General features: G+C 47.2%; 1 protein-coding gene across 1 annotated transcript; it reads left to right on the top strand.

Annotated features, from left to right (window-relative positions):
• The first annotated feature begins 1723 nt into the window (after nt 1-1723).
• Nucleotides 1724-18309, top strand: GDPD3 (glycerophosphodiester phosphodiesterase domain containing 3). The gene is made up of 11 exons (XM_063430855.1): nt 1724-2022; nt 3142-3792; nt 6185-6227; nt 6382-6517; nt 6621-6666; nt 7154-7272; nt 8374-8463; nt 9008-9141; nt 9524-9583; nt 16450-16501; nt 18026-18309. Exons 2-11 carry the CDS (start codon nt 3654-3656, stop codon nt 18212-18214), a joined length of 1008 nt encoding a protein of 335 aa, XP_063286925.1. The 5' UTR covers nt 1724-2022; nt 3142-3653; the 3' UTR covers nt 18215-18309.
• The last annotated feature ends 951 nt before the right edge of the window (nt 18310-19260 follow it).

The raw sequence follows: 19260 nt of genomic DNA, 5'->3' as shown, positions 1-19260 counted from the left end.
TAAATACGACATTTACAAGAAAACTTACAGGAACAATAGGTTGAAGAGGACCCTGCCCAAACAAGCTTACAGTCTATAGGAGGTGGGGTATAACCCACATTAGGACAGGACTAGCCCTCACTGCTATTTAAATACTGAACATGTGTCACTAGCCCTCACTGCTATTCCAATACTGAACCTGTGTCACTAGCCCTCACTGCTATTTAAATACTGAACATGTGTCACTAGCCCTCACTGCTATTCCAATACTGAACATGTGTCACTAGCCCTCACTGCTATTTCAATACTGAACATGTGTCACTAGCCCTCACTGCTATTCCAATACTGAACATGTGTCACTAGCCCTCACTGCTATTCCAATACTGAACATGTGTCACTAGCCCCCACTGCTATTCCAATACTGAACCTGTGTCACTAGCCCTCACTGCTATTCCAATACTTAACCTGTGTCACTAGCCCTCACTACTATTCCAATACTGAACCTGTGTCACTAGCTCTCACTGCTATTCCTGTATTAGTGTTGTATCCATAGCCCTCACTGCTATTCCAATACCGAACCTGTGTCACTAGCTTACTCTGCTATTTCAATACTGAACCTGTGTCTATAGCCCTAACCGCTATTCCACTACTGAACCTGTGTCACTAGCCCTCACTGCTATTCCAATACTGATCCTGTGTCCATAGCCCTAACCGCTATTCCACTACTGAACCTGTGTCACTAGCCCTCACTGCTACTCCAATACTGAACCTGTGTCACTAGCCCTCACTGCTATTCCAATACTGAACCTGTGTCACTAGCCCTCACTGCTATTCCTATATTAGTGTTGTATCCATAGCCCTCACTGCTATTCCAATACTGAACCTGTGTCACTAGCCCTCACTGCTATTCCTGTATTAGTGTTGTATCCATAGCCCTCACTGCTATTCCAATACTGAACCTGTGTCACTAGCCCTCACTGCTATTCCTGTATTAGTGTTGTATCCATAGCCCTCACTGCTATTCCTGTATTAGAGCTGTGGCCATAGCCCTCACTACTATTCCAATACTGAACCTGTGTCACTAGCCCTCACTGCTATTCCTATATTAGTGTTGTATCCATAGCCCTCACTACTATTCCAATACTGAACCTGTGTCACTAGCCCTCACTGCTATTCCTGTATTAGTGTTGTATCCATAGCCCTCACTGCTATTCCTGTATTAGAGCTGTGGCCATAGCCCTCATACTATTCCAATACTGAACCTGTGTCACTAGCCCTCACTGATATTCCTTAATTAGTGTTGTATCCATAGCCCTCACTGCTATTCCACTATTGAACCTGTGTCACTAGCTCACTCTGCTATTCCAGTAAGGGACTTGTGTCTCCACCACTCTGCTGTTCCAAGGCCCCCATTACCGCTGCTAATGCGTTCTTGGTGCTGATTATTGTTTGACTGGAGGGCAGTGGGTGGGAGGAAAGGTAGGGAGGGTCAGGCATCTGCCCAAACTGGTTCTGTGTCCTGTGTGTGTACAGGAGGGGAGCGGGTATGTACCTGTCCTGGAATGTACAGGGGTGTGTTATTGAGATAACGATTAACCCTTCACTGTCTGAGATACAAGGACATACTACTTAATCGTTATTCAAAGTGTGGGCATCTTTTAATTGAGCTTGTCCAATGACTCATGTAAAGGGATGGAATTACTATATCTGTCATTGTATCAGCAAGTGACAAAATAGTCAAGAGATGATACTGCACCTCCGTATTGTCATTACCAGAGAAACTAGACGAGACCTCGTGGGCAGAGAGGGCCTTGTTTTCCTGAAAATGAGACCTGACCGATGAGGTTGGCCACATTCTGTCTCAGATCCCGTGGTCAGTCACAAGCTGCTGACAGTCAGCTCTGCAGTTCGCTGACTCTGCATTAATTTCCACATCACAGAGCTAAGCGAGAGTCACTGACTGCCAGACTGTGCCAGCGACAGGTGTGCAAGCTGAGAGAGTGCCAAGGATCGGATAGATTGGAGAGCACACCTTTTGCCAAGGTGAGGGATGCAGACTCAGTGCCAGCATAAAGCAGGGAACCAGACTCACCGTGGCAAGATAAAGCACTGTACCAGACACCATGCCAGGGTAACGCAGGGTACCAGAATCACTATGCCAAGATAAAACACTGTACCAGACTCAGTCCCAGGGTAAAGCAGGGTATTAGAATCACAGTACCAGCATAAAGCACTGTACCAGACACAGTGCCAGGGTAACGCAGGGTACCAGAATCAGTACCAGCGTAAAGCAGGGAACCTGACTCACAGTGCCAGGGTAAAGCAGGGTACCAGAATCACTATGCCAAGATAAAGCACTGTACCAGACACAGTGCAAGGGTAACGCAGGGTACCAGAATCACAGTACCAGCATAAAGCAGGGAACCAGACTCACAGTGCCAGGGTAACGCAGGGTACCAGAATCACAGTACCAGCATAAAGCAGGGAACCAGAATCACAGTACCAGCGTAAAGCAGGGAATCTGACTCACAGTGCCAGGGTAACGCAGGGTACCAGAATCACTATGCCAAGATAAAACACTGTACCAGACTCAGTGCCAGGGTAAAGCAGGGTATTAGAATCACAGTGCCAGGGTAAAGCAGGGTACCAGACTCACAGTGCCAGGGTAACAGAATCGCAGGGTACCAGACTCAGTGCCAGGGAAAGGTAGGGGATAAAACTTGTACTGGTATAAGGAAAACAAAGCAGGAATCCAGGCTCTGTAGACTCTCATTTTCAGGATTAGTCAGAGAATCCATCTCACTGGGCCAGATTAAAAGGGCATCTAATGCACTGTGCCAGGCTTGCAGTGCCAGGGCTAACTCAGGCGGAGGTGATGAGCTGTAGCACAGGCTGTGTCGGATCAACATTTTTCCATAATCAGAGAGCAGCAGTGATTGTCCCTGTGCAGCGGCTGTGATGATGTGGAGATACAGGGAATAATTCCGCAGCTAGGAGACCAGAGCAACGAGACAGCCAGTGATATGTGCCAAGAGCCAGAGCTGGGCTAATAGATGCAGAGGGAGCATGGTGCAGCAGGGGGTAGTGTGTCAGTGCTGGGAGGCAGGGTGTCAGCTATTCCTGGCAGCTCTAACCTGCTATTCCTATGTCTCTCACTCACAGTGCTCCTCTCCGCCCTTAACATCCAGCTGCACCCAGTCGCTCTCCATTACTGATTAATCCCAAACTCTCCATTCTCTGTGATTTACACCCTCTGTCCTGTACAGCTTGGATCTGCTTGTTTTACCTTTTTAAATTTTCCCACCCTTCACCTGTATTCGCTTATTTCCTGCTCTACCCCAAAACTGAACCCTGTGCTCTACTGCCCCCACTTACCTGCATCCTGATCTCTCCTGCCCCCACCTTAACTCACACCCCTGTCTGTCCTTTATCCACCCAAACTTACCCCCCATCCTACCTGCCATCTCACCTGCATGCTTTATCTCCTATGCCAATCTTACCTGCACCCCATCTCTCCTGCACACAGTTTAGTTTTTACCCCATTTCTGCTACTCCCACCCCAACCTGCTACCACTTTGATTTTTGACCCATAGTTTCCTCTATTCCAATCACTCATTCCCCCAAATCTCACCCCATCTGTTTCATTCCCTTTTACCCCTTCTGTTCCTACAATCATGTTTCCTTCATTGTACTACCTGGTCCCAGTATTGGGGGGCTATGCTGTCACCTCATATTATCTGCTGAAAAACCCCCATATCCTGCACAAGAAAAAGAGGCTTCCCTTCTACTGCCGACACATTTCTCACCGTGGGGGTAAGTCATCAATTTATTTATATATTAACCTTTTCATGTCAGGAAGGCCCATTAAACAGCAAAATGGGAGTGTAGGGTTTAAACAACATTATATGCTGCCTACAAGGAGCAAAGAGCTTGCAATCTAACTGATACTGGTATAACATCATTGCAGGGATGTATAAACTACCAATCTGCTCCCTGTTCTGATAAAATGTATAGTATTACTCCGAGTGCCACTCACAGAGTCCTTCCTCCTCTCTGTGCTCTGATTGGGTGTTCTATTAGGGGTCCATCCTTTAATGTATGGGTATATCTGGGTGTATGCACACATTACGCTGCTCATTAATGGGGTTTATTCATTAAGCTGTAGTGAATGTAACTGCGGCGTTTAAACAACAACAACTTCCAAACCAGCTACATTCTCAACAGAATTTTGCAGTTTTATTTTCAATCGATTACAATTCAAAGTGAAATGATTAAACGTCATTGTGTGTTAGTTTTGGCTTGGTTAGTACCTGACCTTACCTGACCGTATTAATGTGTGTTGGATTGTCACTGTGTATTTACATGATATAGTTAGAAGGAAAGACTCCGTCCATAATACAGAATTCAATCTTTCACACATATTTCTGCTATTAATTCAAAAGAAGGTGTATTACTGCCTATTGTGTCAGTCAGGGTGTATTAATGCCTATGGGGCCGGTCGGGGTGTATTAATGCCTATGGGGCCGGTCAGGGTGTATTACTGCCTGCTGTGTCAGTCAGGGTGTATTACTGCCTATTGTGTCAGTCAGGGTGTATTAATGCCTATGGGGCCAGTCAGGGTGTATTAATGCCTATGGGGCCGGTCGGGGTGTATTACTGCCTGCTGTGTCAGTCAGGGTGTATTACTGCCTATGGGGCCGGTCAGGGTGTATTACTGCCTATTGTGTCAGTCAGGGTGTATTACTGCCTATGGAGCCAGTCAGGGAGTATTACTGCCTCTGGGGGCAGTCAGGGTGTATTACTATCAATGGGACCGGTCAGGGTGTATTACTGCCTATGGGGCCAGTCAGGGTGTATTACTACCTATGGGACCGGTCAGGGTGTATTACTACCTATGGGACCGGTCAGGGTGTATTACTACCTATGGGACCGGTCAGGGTGTATTACTACCTATGGGACCGGTCAGGGTGTATTACTGCCTATGGGACCGGTCAGGGTGTATTACTGCCTATGGGGCCGGTCAGGGTGTATTACTGCCTATGGGACCGGTCAGGGTGTATTACTGCCTATGGAGCCAGTCAGGGAGTATTACTGCCTCTGGGGGCAGTCAGGGTGTATTACTATCTATGGGACCGGTCAGGGTGTATTACTGCCTATGGGGCCAGTCAGGGTGTATTACTATCTATGGGACCGGTCAGGGTGTATTACTGCCTATGGGGCCAGTCAGGGTGTATTACTGCCTATTGTGTCAGTCAGGGTGTATTACTGCCTATGGAGCCGGTCAGGGTGTATTACTGCCTATGGGGCGGTCAGGGTGTATTACTGCCTATTGTGTCAGTCAGGGTGTATTACTGCCTATGGGGCCGGTCAGGGTGTATTACTGCCTATTGTGTCAGTCAGGGTGTATTACTGCCTATGGAGCCGGTCAGGGTGTATTACTGCCTATTGTGTCAGTCAGGGTGTATTACTGCCTATGGAGCCGGTCAGGGTGTATTACTTCCTATTGTGTCAGTCAGGGTGTATTACTGCCTATTGTGTCAGTCAGGGTGTATTACTGCCTATGGAGCCAGTCAGGGTGTATTACTGCCTATTGTGTCAGTCAGGGTGTATTACTGCCTATGGGGCCGGTCAGGGTGTATTACTGCCTATTGTGTCAGTCAGGGTGTATTACTGCCTATGGAGCCGGTCAGGGTGTATTACTGCCTATGGGGCCAGTCAGGGTGTATTACTGCCTATGGGGCCTGTCAGGGTGTATAACTGCCTATTTTGCCAGTCAGGGTGTATTACTGCCTATGGAGCCGGTCAGGGTGTATTACTGCCTATGGGGCCGGTCAGGGTGTATAACTGCCTATTTTGCCAGTCAGGGTGTATTACTGCCTATGGGGCCAGTCAGGGCGTATAACTGCCTATTGTGCCAGTCAGGGTGTATTACCACACCTTACAGGTTACAAAACATTGTGGTCTTACTCTTTATAGGTGTAAATGCTCCATCCATTTTATTACAATTTATTATGGTATTTTTGTTTTGCCATTCTCTTATAGCTAGACCTGAAGATTTCATTAGAAAGAAAGGCTTGCCATTGGTGTGTGCAAATCGTGGGTTCACACAGGTCCTTGGATTTTAGTAAATAGCCAGCCCCCTGTATATGGAGATTCTTAATATTATTACAGTTTATATGTAAAATTATTCTTGTTTCTGTCTCAGGAGCTGGGGAGAGAATTGAAAATACTCTGGAAGCCTTTGACAAGTAAGTACAGGAAATAGCGTTTAGTTCTGTATGACAAGGGGACAAACTCAGGACAGATAGTAATAAGTTGTATCCCATACATAACATTCTGAGCACATGGCTCATGTCGTGAGCTTCAGCTCACTGATTGGTTAATGTATCTCTCCTTTGGCAGCGCTGTGGCCAATCAGACTCACCTCCTGGAGTTAGACTGTCAGCTGACCAAGGATGGCCAGGTCGTGGTGTCACATGACCAGAACTTAAACAGACAGACTGGACATGATGTCAACATCCGTGATGTCACATATCGGGTAATCATAAACTGACCTCATAGCGTTCATCAAAGTGGCACATTTATAGGACAGTATTAATCCACTGGTGTGTCTTGTTATAATCTGTTCTTTCTGGTTTTAGGAGCTGCCTCTGTACAAAAATACCTTGGAGGTCACCTTCTTTCCAGGTGAGCAAGGACATTGCTTATTGAAGAACTTGGTGTATTTTTGTTGAAACCCACGCAACCTTTAAAGCAGTCCTCGTAAAAATTGACTTTTTAGATTTCCTGCATTGTATGCCTTAAACATTTTTCAACTAAAATTTGGATAATTTTTAAAGAAAAATTATTTTTATAGATCACATCAGATATAATGACATTTACTGCTAATTATCTTAATACCCACAGAGGTGATTAAACTGCTAGCACGATGTACAGAGACATTCAATAGAAATCTTCCACGGGACAATGTGTCCGGCAGTGGAAAAGTAATAAAAAAGCTAACTCTGATCACAAGGTTTTTTAGATTGTAAGCTTGTTTGAGAAGGCCCATCTTCTTCTATGGTTCCAGTATGTCAATCGTGTTTTTTATTACAATTGAGTGTTTGTTTAGTTTACCTATTGTGCAGTGGAATATGTCTGCGCTATATAAATAACTGTAATTGTCCTCATACAGGTCATGTCTCGTCCGGCAGTGACCAACGGATGCCCCTCCTGGAGGAAGTGTTCCAGAGATATCCAGATATGCCGATCAATGTGGAGATCAAGGAGGATAACAATGAGCTTATTAAAAAGGTGATGAGATGAGAGTCCATGGTGATGAGATGGGCGGTATTTGGTGATGAGATGGGAGTCCATGGTGATGAGATGAAAGTCCATGGTGATGAGATGGGAGTCCATGATGATGAGAGTCTATGGTGATGAGATGAGAGTCCATGGTTATGAGATGGGAGTCCATGGTGATGAGATGGGAGTCCATGGTGATGAGATGGGAGTCCATGGTGATGAGATGGGAGTCCATGGTGATGAGATGGGAGTCCATGGTGATGAGATGGGAGTCCATGGTGATGAGATGGGAGTCCATGGTGATGAGATGGGCGGTATTTGGTGATGAGATGGGAGTCCATGGTGATGAGATGAGAGTCCATGGTGATGAGATGAGAGTCCATGGTGATGAGATGGGAGTCCATGGTGATGAGATGGGAGTCTATGGTGATGAGATGGGAGTCTATGGTGATGAGATGAGAGTCCATGGTGATGAGATGAGAGTCCATGGTGATGAGATGAGAGTCCATGGTGATGAGATGAGAGTCCATGGTGATGTGATGAGAGTCCATGGTGATGATGATGAGATGGGCGGTATGTGGTAATGAGATGGGAGTCGATGGTGATTAGATGGGAGTTGATGGTGATGAGATAGGAGTCCATAATGAGGAGAGTCCTTGGTGATGAGATGAGAGTCCATGGTGATGAGATGGGAGTCCATGGTGATGAGATGAGAGTCCATGGTGATGAGATGAGAGTCCATGGTGATGAGATGGGAGTCCATGGTGATGAGATGGGAGTCCATGGTGATGAGATGAGAGTCTATGGTGATGAGATGGGAGTCTATGGTGATGAGATGGGAGTCTATGGTGATGAGATGGGAGTCTATGGTGATGAGATGGGAGTCTATGGTGATGAGATGGGAGTCTATGGTGATGAGATGGGAGTCTATGGTGATGAGATGGGAGTCCATGATGATGAGATGGGAGTCTTTGGTGATGAGATGGGAGTCTTTGGTGATGAGATGGGAGTCCATGGTGATGAGATGGGAGTCCATGGTGATGGGATGGGAGTGCAGATAAGCCCAGGGCTCTGGTGCAGTCTATAAACTCTGCCTATTGTGCCCTGTAGGTGTCTGACTTGGTCAGACGGTACCACCGCACGAACATGACAATCTGGGCCAGTATGAGCGACCGCATTATGAAGAAATGCCAGGCTGAGGTAAGTGGACCCAGAATCACTGCCACAGATTTATCCCTTTACCTGGCTGTGTCAGCTTGTTATATTACAGTAGGAATCTGCAGTTTATATCCTGGAGAGAGATTTGTTACTGGGTAATAATGGGACGTTCTTATAAGGTGCCGGGACAGCTTTAGTTCACAGACCTCCTCCTCTAGAATCCTTTCCTCGCACTCTCTCTGTGAGCCAGGCAGTGTCTCTCTCTCTCTCTCTGTGTGCCAGGCAGTGTCTCTCTCTCTCTCTCTCTCTCTCTCTCTCTCTCTCTGTGTGTGCCAGGCAGTGTCTCTCTCTCTCTCTCTCTCTCTCTCTGTGTGTGCCAGGCAGTGTCTCTCTCTCTCTCTCTCTCTCTGTGTACCAGGCAGTCTCTCTCTCTCTCTCTCTCTCTCTCTCTCTGTGTACCAGGCAGAGTCTGTCTCTCTCTCTCTCTGTGTAATCCAGACAGCCTCTCTCTCTGTGAACCAGGCAGTGTATCTCTCTAAAGTGTCAGTGCTCCCCTATTATTTAATACACTCTCTTTCTCTCCCAGAATCCAGACATGCCAATCATGTTCACACCGCGCAGGGGGCTGATCCTACTGCTTCTCTACTACACCGGCCTGCTCCCTTTCGTGCCTCTACGAGAGTCTGTTGTGGAAACCTATATGCCGTCTCTTATAAACAGGTCAGTGTCTTATACAGAGTTACTGTGCCGTCTCTTATAAACAGGTCAGTTTCTTATACAGAGTTACTGTACCGTCTCTTATAAGCAGGTCAGTGTCTTATACAGAGTTACTGTGCCGTCTCTTATAAGCAGGTCAGTGTCTTATACAACATTTCTTTATATTCAGAATATTGAATATTAATTATTCTTAGACTTGTCCTGGTATTTTCTTATTATCCACAAGGGGGCACCTGACTAACATTAAATGATCGCCCTATAGAACAACATATATTATTGTGGCTGTAGTTCGATTCAGGCTGTATATCTACTCTGCGCTGTCTGTGGATGATAAATTCTCTGTTTAATGCTAACAGTTGCTCTTCTCCCTCTATTTCCGTTACAGGACCTATTTCCCTCACAACCGGCTAATGAGCAATCCTTTTCTGGTTTCGCTACAAGATAAGTGAGTGGCAGCAGCACATACCTAAATATCCCTAGCTCTCTGCACTACACCTATAAATCCCTAGCTCTCTGCACTACCCCTATACATCCCTAGCTCTCTGCACTACCCCTATGCATCCCTAGCTCTCTACCCCTATACATCCCTAGCTCTCTACACTACCCCTATGCATCCCTAGCTCTCTACCCCTATACATCTCTAGCTCTCTGCACTACACCTATACATCCCTAGCTCTCTGCACTACACCTATACATCCCTAGCTCTCTGCACTACACCTATACATCCCTAGCTCTCTGCACTACACCTATACATCCCTAGCTCTCTGCACTACACCTATACATCCCTAGCTCTCTACACCTATACATCCCTAGCTCTCTGCACTACCCCTATACATCCCTAGCTCTCTACACCTATACATCCCTAGCTCTCTACACCTATACATCCCTAGCTCTCTACACCTTTACATCCCTAGCTCTCTGCACTACACCTATACATCCCTAGCTCTCTACACCTATACATCCCTAGCTCTCTACACCTATACATCCCTAGCTCTCTACACCTTTACATCCCTAGCTCACTGCACTACCCCTATGCATCCCTAGCTCTCTACCCCTATACATCCCTAGCTCTCTACACTACCCCTATACATCTCTAGCTCTCTGCACTACCCCTATACATCCCTAGCTCTCTACACCTATACATCTCTAGCTCTCTGCACTACCCCTATACATCCCTAGCTCTCTACACCTATACATCTCTAGCTCTCTGCACTACCCCTATACATCCCTAGCTCTCTACCCCTATACATCTCTAGCTCTCTGCACTACCCCTATACATCCCTAGCTCTCTACACCTATACATCCCAAGCTCTCTACACCTATACATCCCTAGCTCTCTACCCCTATACATCTCTAGCTCTCTGCACTACCCCTATACATCCCTAGCTCTCTACACCTATACATCTCTAGCTCTCTGCACTACCCCTATACATCCCTAGCTCTCTACACCTATACATCTCTAGCTCTCTGCACTACCCCTATACATCCCTAGCTCTCTACACCTATACATCCCTAGCTCTCTGCACTACCCCTATGCATCCCTAGCTCTCTACCCCTATACATCCCTAGCTCTCTACACCTATACATCCCTAGCTCTCTGCACTACACCTATACATCCCTATCTCTCTGCACTACCCCTATACATCCCTAGCTCTCTGCACTACACCTATAAATTCCTAGCTCTCTGCACTCGTCCTATACATCCCTAGCTCTCTACACCTATACATCCCTAGCTCTCTGCACTACCCCTATACATCCCTAGCTCTCTACCCCTATACATCTCTAGCTCTCTGCACTACCCCTATACATCCCTAGCTCTCTACACCTATACATCCCAAGCTCTCTACACCTATACATCCCTAGCTCTCTACCCCTATACATCTCTAGCTCTCTGCACTACCCCTATACATCCCTAGCTCTCTACACCTATACATCTCTAGCTCTCTGCACTACCCCTATACACCCCTAGCTCTCTACACCTATACATCTCTAGCTCTCTGCACTACCCCTATACATCCCTAGCTCTCTACACCTATACATCCCTAGCTCTCTGCACTACCCCTATGCATCCCTAGCTCTCTACCCCTATACATCCCTAGCTCTCTACACCTATACATCCCTAGCTCTCTGCACTACCCCTATGCATCCCTAGCTCTCTACCCCTATACATCCCTAGCTCTCTACACCTATACATCCCTAGCTCTCTGCACTACACCTATACATCCCTAGCTCTCTGCACTACCCCTATACATCCCTAGCTCTCTGCACTACACCTATACATTCCTAGCTCTCTGCACTCGTCCTATACATCCCTAGCTCTCTACACCTATACATCCCTAGCTCTCTGCACTACCCCTATACATTCCTAGCTCTCTACACCTATACATCTCTAGCTCTCTGCACTACCCCTATACATCCCTAGCTCTCTACACCCATACATCTCTAGCTCTCTGCACTACCCTTATACATCCCTAGCTCTCTACACCTATACATCCCTAGCTCTCTGCACTACCCCTATGCATCCCTAGCTCTCTACCCCTATACATCCCTAGCTCTCTACACTACACCTATACATCCCTAGCTCTCTGTACTACCCCTATACATCCCTAGCTCTCTGCACTACACCTATACATCCCTAGCTCTCTGCACTACCCCTATACATCCCTAGCTCTCTGCACTACACCTATACATCCCTAGCTCTCTACACCTATACATCTCTATCTCTCTACACTACACCTATACATCCCTAGCTCTCTACACTACACCTATACAGCCCTAGCTCTCTCTCTACACCTATACATCCCTAGCTCTCTGCACTACACCTATACATCCCTAGATCTCTACACCTATACATCCCTAGCTCTCTGCACCTATACATCTCTAGCTCTCTACACTACACCTATACATCCCTAGCTCTCTACAATACACCTATACATCTCTATCTCTCTACACCTATACATCCCTAGCTCTCTACACCTATACATCACTAGCTCTCTACACTACACCTATACATCACTAGCTCTCTACACCTATACATCCATAGCTCTCTACACCTATACATCCATAGCTCTCTGCACTACACCTATACATCTCTAGCTCTCTACACTACACCTATACATCCCTAGCTCTCTACACCTATACATCCCTAGCTCTCTGCACTACACCTATACATCTCTAGCTCTCTACACTACACCTATACATCCCTAGCTCTCTACACCTATACATCCCTAGCTCTCTGCACTACACCTATACATCCCTAGCTCTCTACCCCTATACATCCCTAGCTCTCTACCCCTATACATTTCTAGCTCTCTACACCTATACATCTCTATCTCTCTACCCCATACATCTCTATCTCTCTACCCCTATACATCTCTAGTTCTCTACACTACACCTATACACCCCTAGCTCTCTGCACTACACCTACACATCTCTAGCTCTCTACACTACCCCTATACATCCCTAGCGCTCTACACCTTTACATCCCTAGCTCACTGCACTACCCCTATACATCCCTAGCTCTCTACCCCTATACATCTCTAGCTCTCTGCACTACCCCTATACATCCCTAGCTCTCTACACCTATACATCCCAAGCTCTCTCTACATTCCTAGCTCTCTGCACTCGTCCTATACATCCCTAGCTCTCTACACCTATACATCCCTAGCTCTCTACCCCTTTACATCCCTAGCTCTCTGCACTACCCCTATACATCCCTAGCTCTCTGCACTACCCCTATACATCCCTAGCTCTCTACACCTATACATCTCTAGCTCTCTGCACTACCCCTATACATCCCTAGCTCTCTACACCTATACATCTCTAGCTCTCTGCACTACCCCTATACATCCCTAGCTCTCTACACCTATACATCCCTAGCTCTCTGCACTACCCCTATGCATCCCTAGCTCTCTACCCCTATACATCTCTAGCTCTCTGCACTACACCTATACATCCCTAGCTCTCTGCACTACACCTATACATCCCTAGCTCTCTACACCTATACATCCCTAGCTCTCTGCACTACCCCTATACATCCCTAGCTCTCTGCACTACACCTATACATCCCTAGCTCTCTACACCTATACATCTCTATCTCTCTACACTACACCTATACATCCCTAGCTCTCTACACTACACCTATACATCCCTAGCTCTCTACACCTATACATCCATAGCTCTCTACACTACACCTATACATCTCTAGCTCTCTACACTACACCTATACATCCCTAGCTCTCTACCCCTATACATCCCTAGCTCTCTACACCTATACATCTCTATCTCTCTACCCCTATACATCTCTATCTCTCTACCCCTATACATCCCTAGCTCTCTGCACTACACCTAAATATCTCTAGCTCTCTACACTACACCTATACATCCCTAGCTCTCTACACTACCCCTATACATCTCTAGTTCTCTACACTACACCTATACATCCCTAGCTCTCTACACTACCCCTATACATCTCTAGTTCTCTACACTACACCTATACATCCCTAGCTCTCTACACTACACCTATACATCTCTAGTTCTCTACACTACAACTATACATCCCTAGCTCTCTGCACTACACCTATACATCCCTAGCTCTCTACCCCTATACATTTCTAGCTCTCTACACCTATACATCCCTAGCTCTCTACCCCTATACATTTCTAGCTCTCTACACCTATACATATCTATCTCTCTACCCCTATACATCCCTAGCTCTCTGCACTACACCTAAATATCTCTAGCTCTCTACACTACACCTATACATCCCTAGCTCTCTACACTACCCCTATACATCTCTAGTTCTCTACATTACACCTATACATCTCTAGCTCTCTGCACTACACCTACACATCCCTAGCTCTCTACACTACACCTATACATCTCTAGTTCTCTACACTACAACTATACATCCCTAGCTCTCTGCACTACACCTATACATCCCTAGCTCTCTACCCCTATACATCCGTAGCTCTCTGCACTACACCTATACATCTCTAGCTCTCTGCACTACACCTATAAATCCCTAGCTCTCTACCCCTATACATCCGTAGCTCTCGGCACTACACCTATACATCCCTAGCTCTCTACACTACACCTATACATCTCTAGCTCTCTGCACTACAGCTATAAATCCCTAGCTCTCTACCCCTATATATCTCTAGCTCTCTACCCCTATAGATCTCTAGCTCTCTACCCCTATACATCCCTAGCTCTCTACCCCTATACATCTCTAGCTCTCTGCACTACACCTATATATCTCTAGCTCTCTGCACTACACCTATACATCTATTGCTCTCTGCACTACAGTGCTCTCTGCACTACCCCTATACATCTCTAGCTCTCTGCACTACCCCTATGCATCCCTAGCTTTCTGCACTACAGTGCTCTCTGCACTACCCCTATACATCGCTAGCTCTCTGCACTACACCTATACATCCCTAGCTCTCTACACCTATACATCCCTAGCTCTCTACACCTATACATCCCTAGCTCTCTGCACTGCAGTGCTCTCTGCACTACCCCTATACATCCCTAGCTCTCTGCACTACACCTATACATCCCTAGCTCTGTGCACTACACCTATACATCCCTAGCTCTCTGCACTACACCTATACATCCCTAGCTCTCTACACTACACCTATACATCTCTAGCTCTCTGCACTACCCCTATACATCCCTAGCTCTCTGCACTACACCTATACATCCCTAGCTCTCTACACTACACCTATACATCTCTAGCTCTCTGCACTACACCTATACATCCCTAGCTCTCTACACCTTTACATCCCTAGCTCACTGCACTACCCCTATACATCCCTAGCTCTCTACCCCTATACATCTCTAGCTCTCTGCACTACACCTATACATCCCTAGCTCTCTGCACTACAGTGCTCTCTGCACTACCCCTATACATCCCTAGCTCTCTGCACTACACCTATACATCCCTAGCTCTGTGCACTACACCTATACATCCCTAGCTCTCTGGCTCTGCACTACACCTATACATCCCTAGCTCTCTACACTACACCTATACATCTCTAGCTCTCTGCACTACACCTATACATCCCTAGCTCTCTGCTCTACAGTGCTCTCTGAACTGCCCCTATACATCCCTAGCTCTCTGCACTACACCTATACATCCCTAGCTCTCTACACTACACCTATACATCTCTAGCTCTCTGCACTACACCTATACATCCCTAGCTCTCTACACCTTTACATCCCTAGCTCACTGCACTACCCCTATACACCCCTAGCTCTCTACCCCTATACATCTCTAGCTCTCTGCACTACACCTATACATCCCTAGCTCTCTGCACTACAGTGCTCTCTGCACTACCCCTATACATCCCTAGCTCTCTGCACTACACCTATACATCTCTAGCTCTCTGCACTACACCTACACATCCCTAGCTCTCTACACCTATACATCCCTAGCTCTCTACACTACACCTATACATCCCTAGCTCTCTGCACTACACCTATACATCTCTAGCTCTCTGCACTACCCCTATGCATCCCTAGCTTTCTGCACTACAGTGCTCTCTGCACTACCCCTATGCATCGCTAGCTCTCTGCACTACACCTATACATCCCTAGCTCTCTACACCTATACATCTCTAGCTCTCTACACTACACCTATACATCCCTAGCTCTCTGCACTACCCCTATACATCCCTAGCTCTCTACCCCTATACACCCCTAGCTCTCTACACCTATGCATCTCTAGCTCTCTGCACTACAGTGCTCTCTGCACTACCCCTATACATCCCTAGCTCTCTACACTACACCTATACATCTCTAGCTCTCTGCACTACACCTACACATCCCTAGCTCTCTACACCTATACATCCCTAGCTCTCTACCTCTATACATCTCTAGCACTTTACTTTCCATTCGGTATTACAACCTGAGATTTGTAATGACTGCATTACTTGATAGCGAGTGTAGACAGCTAGATTGACAGTTCTAGTTTTGCTGGTGTCACTGATGCTCAGATACAGGTTTAAACTAAACTGCAGATCAAGCCAAACTTGTCAGCTGTGCAGCTGAGAACTGGTACAAAAGCTAGAAAGAAACATTATTCAAATCATACTTGTCCCACAGCCAGGATTCCTTCGGTCCGTGAGCAGAATGTGCTTGGATTTAACTGAGAGAAATGAGACGAGTCGTATCCCAAGGCAGGTATCTGCTGGGCGTAAAGGCTGCAGAGCCACCGATACGGATATGAAGAAGCAGAGATTAGTGTGAATTCGATCAGTACTTTCACAGTCAATCCTAACACAGGAAAATCTGTTTGCTCTTTTCCAGGCTTTTTATGCAAAAAGGTTTATTCCAGCATCTAAAAGACAGAGGGATCCAGGTAATCAGACTGTCTGTTCGTGATTGATGTTCTGTTACAGTTTATGTCTGTATGGGAAAGGTTCTAGGTAAAGACTGTGAGGAAACCTTTAAAGACTGCCACCCTTACAATGTTATGTAGATAATGCATTAAAAATTAAGCAAAATTTGTAAATAGAAAAGAAAAATGATTAATCTCTTAAAGATCCTTCACCTATGGCATTTCCACAGCGAGTGTAGGAGGCAGAATAAGCTAGAGAATCACATTTCACCAATCCGGAGGCTGTCCTGTCTGTAGGGTCAGTTCATATTCCATAAGCACCTGGCTAGTTTATTCCCCTTCCCAGCCCTTGTTCCCCTGTCCCAGTCCTAGTTTCCCTGCTCCAGCTCTTGTTTTACTGCCCCAGCCCTTGTTCCTCTGCCCCAGCCCTTGTTCCTCTGCCCCAGCCCTATGTTCCCATGTCCCAGCCCTTGTTCCCCTGCCCCAGCCCTCGTTCCCCTGCCCCAGCCCTCGTTCCCCTGCCCCAGCCCTCGTTCCCCTGCCCCAGCCCTTGTTCCTCTGCCCCAGCCCTATGTTCCCCTGCCCCAGCCCTCGTTCCCCTGCCCCAGCCCTCGTTCCCCTGCCCCAGCCCTCGTTCCCCTGCCCCAGCCCTCGTTCCCCTGCCCCAGCCCTCGTTCCCCTGCCCCAGCCCTCGTTCCCCTGCCCCAGCCCTCGTTCCCCTGCCCCAGCCCTCGTTCCCCTGCCCCAGCCCTCGTTCCCCTGCCCAAGCCCTCGTTCCCCTGCCCCAGCCCTCGTTCCCCTGCCCCAGCCCTCGTTCCCCTGCCCCAGCCCTCGTTCCCCTGCCCCAGCCCTCGTTCCCCTGCCCCAGCCCTCGTTCCCATGCCCCAGCCCTCGTTCCCCTGCCCCAGCCCTCGTTCCCCTGCCCAAGCCCTCGTTCCCCTGCCCCAGCCCTCGTTCCCCTGCCCCAGCCCTCGTTCCCCTGCCCCAGCCCTCGTTCCCCTGCCCCAGCCCTCGTTCCCCTGCCCCAGCCCTCGTTCCCCTGCCCCAGCCCTCGTTCCCCTGCCCCAGCCCTCGTTCCCCTGCCCCAGCCCTTGTTCCCCTGCCCAAGCCCTCGTTCCCCTGCCCCAGCCCTTGTTCCCATCATCACATATGATTAGCCGAACTCCTCAATAGTCATAATAAAAACATTATAATGATCATACCACCATAACTACTACGGTTTATTTACATCCTGGTTCACAGATTTGTGAACCAACCTGTCTGTTTCCATGTTGGCGGTTGCGGCTCAGCTCTCTCTGAAACAGAACAGTCAGTGTTGTCCAAATTGGACAGAATTAACACAGGCACCACTGAACTGGAAATTACAGCTGCCTGATTGACAGCTTTGAGGGGCTGTATTACAACTGTGTGATTTTGCAAATGCTTGCATATTCTAAGTCACACTCTAAGTCTGGGTAAGAGGGATGTTCTGCTATAACGATATATGTGTAGGAAACGTTGTGGGTGAGAGTTTCTGCATTAACCCATGTTTTACCTCCTCTGCAGGTTTACCTCTGGGTTCTGAATCAGGACTCTGATTATCAGAGAGCTTTAGACTATGGGGTAACAGGGATCATGACTGATTTCCCCTCCAAATTAAAAGCTTTCCTGCAGCGATATGAGGAGGAGCAGAGAACGAGAGGGGGGATGCAGCATGATGTTACAGGAGATGGAGTGCAGAGAAACAGACACTAAGGTGCCAAGGAATGGAAAATAAATTACAGTCAATTAAAAATAATCTGTTAAGAATGTCAAAATGCTTAATAAAGCAATATAATTTTGTAGTAAAATTATCATTGTCTGAGCCTGTCCTGATAATGTGCAGCCAGTTATAAACCCAGCACTGTCTGAGCCTGTCCTGATAATGTGTAGTCAGATCCCCTACATTAGATATAAACCCAGCGCTGTCTGAGCCTGTCCTGATAACGTGCAGTCAGATCCCCTACATTAGATATAAACCCAGTGCTGTCTGAGCCTGTCCTGATAATGTGCTGTCAGATCCCATACATTAGATATAAATCCAGCGCTGTCTGAGCCTGTCCTGATAACGTGCAGTCAGATCCCCTACATTAGATATAAACCCAGCGCTGTCTGACCCTGTCCTGATAACGTGCGGTCAGATCCCCTACATTAGATATACACCCAGCACTGTCTGAGCCTGTCCTGATAACGTGCTGTCAGATCCCCTACATTAGATATAAACCCAGCGCTGTCTGAGCCTGTCCTGATAACGTGCGGTCAGATCCCCTACATTAGATATAAACCCAGCACTGTCTGAGCCTGTCCTGATAACGTGCAGTCAGATCCCCTACATTAGATGTAAACCCAGCACTGTCTTAGCCTGTCCTGTTAACGTACTGTCAGATCCCCTACATTAGATATAAACCCAGCGCTGTCTGAGCCTGTCCTGATAACGTGCAGTCAGATCCCCTACATTAGATATAAACCCAGCGCTGTCTGAGCCTGTCCTGATAACGTGCTGTCAGATCCCCTACATTAGATATAAACCCAGCGCTGTCTGAGCCTGTCCTGATAACGTGCGGTCAGATCCCCTACATTAGATATAAACCCAGCGCTGTCTGAGCCTGTCCTGATAACGTGCAGTCTGATCCCCCTACATTAGATATAAACCCAGTGCTGTCTGAGCCTGTCCTGATAATGTGCTGTCAGATCCCATACATTAGATATAAACCCAGCGCTGTATGAGCCTGTCCTGATAACATGCAGTCAGATCCCCTACA

Source organism: Pelobates fuscus, chromosome 8 (assembly GCF_036172605.1).
Source record: "Pelobates fuscus isolate aPelFus1 chromosome 8, aPelFus1.pri, whole genome shotgun sequence".
NCBI classification, from domain to species: domain Eukaryota; kingdom Metazoa; phylum Chordata; class Amphibia; order Anura; family Pelobatidae; genus Pelobates; species Pelobates fuscus.
The sequence above is the reverse complement of the archived record's forward strand: the minus strand, read 5'-3'. Positions and strand labels throughout refer to the sequence as shown.

Bases quoted from the DNA above. Each gene is read 5' to 3' on its own strand.
- GDPD3 (XM_063430855.1), top strand. From the start codon at position 3,654: ATGTTTCCTTCATTGTACTACCTGGTCCCAGTATTGGGGGGCTATGCT. The intron at 7,273-8,373 runs GTGATGAGATGA...TGTGCCCTGTAG, and splicing joins ACAATGAGCTTATTAAAAAG to GTGTCTGACTTGGTCAGACG. The intron at 8,464-9,007 runs GTAAGTGGACCC...TTTCTCTCCCAG, and splicing joins TGAAGAAATGCCAGGCTGAG to AATCCAGACATGCCAATCAT.